This window comes from Charadrius vociferus, unplaced genomic scaffold (assembly GCF_000708025.1).
Source record: "Charadrius vociferus isolate BGI_N301 unplaced genomic scaffold, ASM70802v2 scaffold1528, whole genome shotgun sequence".
Lineage (NCBI taxonomy): Eukaryota > Metazoa > Chordata > Aves > Charadriiformes > Charadriidae > Charadrius > Charadrius vociferus.
Genome location: NW_009649849.1, coordinates 52153 through 57721, shown reverse-complemented (window position 1 = coordinate 57721; position 5569 = coordinate 52153). Strand labels below are relative to the sequence as shown.

The 5569-nt window shown below is 56.2% G+C and overlaps 1 protein-coding gene across 1 annotated transcript in view; it reads right to left on the bottom strand.

The window, feature by feature from the left end:
• Nucleotides 1-5563, bottom strand: part of PALD1 (phosphatase domain containing, paladin 1) — a 35723-nt gene extending 30160 nt beyond the window's left edge. The window contains exons 1-10 of the mRNA XM_009890936.1: nucleotides 5379-5563; nucleotides 5133-5235; nucleotides 4772-4951; nucleotides 4533-4697; nucleotides 4231-4391; nucleotides 3996-4071; nucleotides 3198-3346; nucleotides 3015-3111; nucleotides 2794-2898; nucleotides 182-277 (exon numbers count right to left, since the gene is read on the bottom strand). Of these exons, the coding sequence (XP_009889238.1) occupies nucleotides 182-277; nucleotides 2794-2898; nucleotides 3015-3111; nucleotides 3198-3346; nucleotides 3996-4071; nucleotides 4231-4391; nucleotides 4533-4697; nucleotides 4772-4951; nucleotides 5133-5235; nucleotides 5379-5563 (1317 nt within the window). The remainder of the gene's footprint in view (nucleotides 1-181; nucleotides 278-2793; nucleotides 2899-3014; nucleotides 3112-3197; nucleotides 3347-3995; nucleotides 4072-4230; nucleotides 4392-4532; nucleotides 4698-4771; nucleotides 4952-5132; nucleotides 5236-5378) is intronic.
• Between the last annotated feature and the right edge of the window lie 6 nt (nucleotides 5564-5569).

Sequence of the window (5569 nt, the reverse complement as noted above, 5' to 3'; positions counted from 1 at the left end):
CCCCCTACCCCGGACAACAACCCACAACCCCACCAAAGAAACCTGCATTTTTCTTGGGAAACTCAAGACGTGGGGAGACCCCTTCCCTCCCACTACACAGGGAAAGAACAAAAATAGAGCAAAGGAGATTTTTTGGGGGATCGGTGGGTCGGTAGGTTGGTTGGTTGGTTTGGTTTTTTACCTGCTCGTGAAGGTAGTAGTTGAAAGCAATCAAGTAGAAGTAGCGCTCGAGGCTCTGCAAAGTCCTCTGCAGGAAATACTCTTTGGTGCTGCTGCCCTGAAAGCGAAGGCAGGTGGGATTCGCCGTGCCCAGCGCCGGCCGGTCCTCGCAGCCCCGCAGCGGACCCGGGGGTTGAGGAAAAAGCCCCCCCAACACGCTTGTTTGGGGCTGGCTTAGAAGGCAGACAGGCAGGCTTGAGCCATATCTATATCATTTTTTTTTACGCAGCAGTTTTTTGGGGGGAAGAGGGACAGAAATACCACTTAAGACGCTCAGAAGGTTTTTTGCGTATTCATGTTTTCAAATAAGAAGGGGGTTACACGACAAAACCCAATCTGGAATAGGTTTTTTATGACTTTTTTTTTTTCTTTAAATGAAACATTTCGAGTTTTCCGTCTTAAACTATGCTTAAAGCCATAAATCTGCATCTCAGCTCAAACAAAACCTTCCCTTTAGTCCAAGGACACACCGGGAGCGGTTCCAACCGGACCCGAGGGGGCGATGCTGTCCCGGGGTGGGGGGCACACTGTCCGGATGCTAATGGGAGACTTGAACCCAAGGGGAGGGGGTCGCTTAACGCAAGGTCCTGCCCCCACCCCGGCCACCTCCGTGGCCTTCCAGCCAAAATGCTGAGGTGGCGGCACAGCTATCTCCTCCTGGGGACAACAAGCATGGGGACCACCACGCTGCCTGCAGGCAGGGGTTTATACATCCCCAGCATCCCAGCCAAAAATCAACCCGATACGCCGGCACCAGCGAAGCAGCACCCAGCACCGGATCCACGAGCATCCCTGGAGAGCCCGTCAGGACCGCCTGGCCCAGGGTACGATGGAAAATCCTGTAAGATGGGGGCTGCCTACGCACAGGGATTTGCACATCTCTGACCTTACGTGGCTGACTCATGAATATTTATTTGTTCTTCGCAAGAGAAATCCGGCCCGCTGTCATTTATCAAGAGGCAGGGCAGACGGGCTTTGCTCTGGAAACTCAAAACAAAGCCTGTGAGGATGGAGCTGTGCCGGGTTCGCCGGCAGCGCCGCCGGCGGAGCGGCGTTTCTCCCCTAGCACTTGGGTCCCCGCAGTGAAAACCAACCCTGAGCTCTCACCCGAGGGAAATCTCTTGATTTTCCCCATAAATAGGGTTTTTTGATGAAAAGGGGGATGATCCGCTTGCATCTCAGCCGTGGAGAGCTGGGTGCCACGGGGGTCCTCAGAATCCTGCGCCGGGGTGCACCGATTCCTGCATCACCACCGCTTGAGGACTTAAATCTCCACTTTTACCCCCAACGCAGGGCAGAAACCCACGGGCCAGTGTAAGATCGTCCCTCCGTGCCCAAAAAAGCCCTTCCTCTCCCCAAAAGCAAGCGGGGCCAGCTCACCCAGCAACCCCCACCCCCACCCCAATCCCAAACCCAGGCTGGTTTTCAATCACCAAGCATCAGCCCCTCTCCCTTCCTCATCCTCCTCCCCCCACCCCAACACATTTTCCTGGCCCCTCGCCATTGTTTAAACCTGCTCTCGCTCCTCGCAGACTTCAAATAAACACTCCTCCTCGCTAATTTACGGCAGTCCGCCCCGGCCGTTTGTTTCCCCGGCGTCGAGGATGACATAGAGCAGCCTCCCTCCAAGCAGGGAAGAGTCCGGGAAAGGCTTTGAGGCAGCGGGGAAAATCCCGCTATACATCTGCCATCACGCCGGCAGCACCAAACGTACCCAAATCCACCCTACGTTTGGAAGATTTGAGGTTGGCCACTAAATGCCAAAAATAAAGTGCCGGTAAAGGCTTTTTTGCCCCCACTTAATTATTTTCACGGCGTTTTCCCGCTCCGGACCGCTTTAGCCGCACAGCGCATTTTTAGATAGCCCTTCACGACCGACCTCGGCACTTCCACTCCGCCTTCAGCATTTTCAATGGGAAAACTAATCCCCAAAGAAGCCGGGATCAGGGCAGCGCTTCCATCCCAGCATCCTACCTCACTCCCTCCCTCCCTCCCTCGCCTGGAGAGGACCAACCCCCAGTCGGACAGGAGAAATCACAGCTTCCCAGCGTGGAAAACCACCCTGATGGCTTTTCAAAAACAAAGGGAAAAAAAGAAAAGAAAAAACAACATCTACAGATAGGAAAGCTTGACCTTGAGTGAATATCTTTGCAGGAAAACCTCCGAGCAATGATCCCTCCCAGCTCCCGAGGACTTTTACCAGTCAGGCTGGTAATCGATTTTCCAATTTTAGAGCTGACGAAACGAGGGCACAGGATAGGATTTGCCCCCGAGGTCATCTACCAGACGCAGTGGCGAAGCCCAAAACAGCCAGCTTTCCCTCAACATCCCAGCCTGCTCCATTTTACGGCTCTTAAAACAATTGGAGAAGATTAAAAAAAAAAAAAAATGCAAAAAAAAAGGAGAAGCTCCACAACCTTCCAGGTTTCATGTCCCTGGGAAATTTTCAGCTCACAGGAAGCTTCAGATTTCCAGAATTTACATTCTTCTTATCCCCGCACAAAAACAGCTCGATAAATTACCCCGTGGAGAGCGGGCGGCTTGCAGACCAGCGGTCCTCTCTAATTAACGTACCTGGATCTGATAGTCCTCCCCGATGCCTTCCAGCTTCTTCTTGTACTCGTAGATGGCTTCCTTCATGTCGTGCATCTCCGAGCAGGAGGCGATGGCACCATCCACCTTGCGAGGAACAAGCGGAGAGCAGCTCAGCGAGACCCCGATGGGGGACGATGACCAACCTCGCCCCCTCCCTCCCACCCACCCCACCAGGGGTGGTTTCTCCAGCACCTTCTTACCTCCTCGACTATCTGCTGGCCTTTGGGAACCATCTCGATGAAGGTCTGGATGACCCGTAGCCTGTCCCTGGGAGGTGTTTTAGGCGGGTGGGGGAGGCTGAGGTGGGAGAAGGAGGAGATCAAACCTGCCCTGGTGGCATGGGCATCCCCCTGCCCCCCGTCCCTGGGGCTGCCCCCGCTTACTCGGGCTTCTGGGTGGCTCCTCGGTGGTGGTGGAGGATGAGTGTGCCCATGGCCATGGCCAGGTTGGTCCTGCCCACGCCGGTCTGCCAGCCGAAGAGCAGTGCCGGTGGGGGTCTGCCGGGGTCCCGCAGCAGAAGGCTGGGGGTCTCCTAGGAGGGAGGGACAAGGTGGATGGGGACCACAGGGGCATCCAGGAGAGCTGGGTCTGCCACCACAATGGCCAGGGTGGAGATGACAGCACTACACAGGCGCGGAGGGGTGAGTGGCATCACCACTTTGCTCAGGGGATGGCACAGATGGACCGGGACAGCACAACAGGCGGTCCATCCACTGCGTCCCCACGCCCTCCCCAGCCACCAGTGGACATTGGCCTGTCCACCCCACCAGAGATGTTCCCACCGCCAGTCCCCAAGCCACTGAGATGCAAAGTCCCAGGCTAAAAAAAAAAAAAAAAGAGAAGCCCTGCCATTCAATGCCTTTGCACCAAATCCAGATCATTTCTCCCAAACCCGTTTAGCCACCTGCACAGGGATGCTGGGAGGTGGCAAGGGATGATCACCTAAAGCCAGGGGTAGGGACAAGCAGCTGGACAAGATGGACCTCTCCAGCAGGGTCCACAGCAATGGGAATGGGATGCAACTGTGGGCACAGGCATCCTCTAAAGGGCAGCATCAAGCCAAAAGCAGGAGAAGATGCTTTCAGGGAGTGATGGTCCCCCACATGGCACCCTTGCTGAGGCGCAGGAGCAAATCCCAACCCGACGTGGCCCCATGGACCAGGCGCTTTTGCTCGGCTCACCCTGAGGAAGTGGATGAAAGCGTCGAACTGCTCCTCCAAAGGGGCTCCCTCGGCGGGCAGGGGCAGCCGGTGGTACCTGCCGGGCATGGGGACAGTCCTCATTAGGAGGAGGGGGCTGTGGGAGGGCTTCGTCCCCACCGTGGTGGAGGACAGGTGGCTGAAGAGGGTATCAAGAGCCCAGCTTGCAAAAGCAAAGCCACCGACCACACGTAAGGAGGAGGAGGAGAGGCAGCACCTGTAGGAGGGCAGGAGGAAGACGGGTCTGCGGTAGACCTCCTCTGTCACCTGGATGTCCTCCTCACACTGCACCCGCACAGTGTGGGGCTCATCCCTCAAGCGCTCGATGTCGTTGTAGACATAGTAGACGTTCTCACTCAGCTGCGCGAAGTCATGGATCTAGCGGAGACGGAGACCACCATCAAAACCCACGGGGCACCCACCATCTCCAACAATCCCTCCACTCATCTTCGAGCTGGGGGGGATGCATGGACCCCATTATCGCTGGGGTGACGATCCCCCCTTCCCAGCCCACCTCACCTCCTTGCGGATGGCCAGCTCCAGGCTCTCTGCCCGCAGCCCCCGCTGGAGGCACTGGAGGTTCTCATGAAGGTTCTCCTTGCCCCGTGGGGTGTAGGACACAAAGTCCCCCTCCATCCGCAGGAAGACCACGGGCTCCTCGCGGATGCAGAAGAAGACGCACTCCTGCAAAGAGAGGGGAGATGCTGCCCAAAAGCTCTCCTGCCTTTTTCCACCCCGATTTCCACCTTCCCACCAACCTTGTGGCCCTCTCTCTGCAGCTTCTGCAGCACGAGCTTGAAGCCGTTGAGGCTGGGTTGCCCCATGCCGAACACGGCGTAACCTCCTTTAGCTTGTCGGAAATTGGGAGCGCCACAGCTGCCGGTAGTGTTCAAGACGTCTAATTTGCCGTATACATCCCTGACCATGAAATATTTCCCCTGCAAAACAAGATGGGCAGAGAGAAGATGGGGAGTGAGGGGATTTGAGCAAGGAGGCTTGAGCGCCACTGGGAAGAAAAGTGGCTTTTCCTTGGTGATCTTCAACATTAGCCCCAAAAGAACCTCGAGAGGAACCCAGGCTGAAACGGGTTTGGCGTGGGGTGGTGGTGGCGGCGCTCACCTGCACAAGGTAGTGTTCCAACGTGGCCTCGGAAATGCGTCCCACCGTGTAGTTGGCCTTCAGCAGGTCATCGTGGATCTGAAACTCCTCCCTGCAGTTGTACCTGCAAAAGCCACGTGCGGGTGGGCCAAAAAAAAGAATAACGACATAAGTAAAGATTGAAAAAAAAAAAAAGAAAAAAAAAAAGGCGGTATTTTGGGAAGAGGGTGCATAAAACCAGAGGTCTGGAGATGCAAGAGGACTTACGTGATGACCACGGGCGCCACTTTGTTGGTGATGATGGACTTGGCCTTGCTGTTGTGGAGCCCCAGGGTTTGGAAGGAGTGGATGCTGAGGGAGCGCTGGTCCTCCATGCTGCCGTCGCCCGGTGCCCCGCTCTCCGGGGGGGATGCCGAGACTGCCTGCTGCGCCGCGCTGGCTGTCGTACCCATAATCCG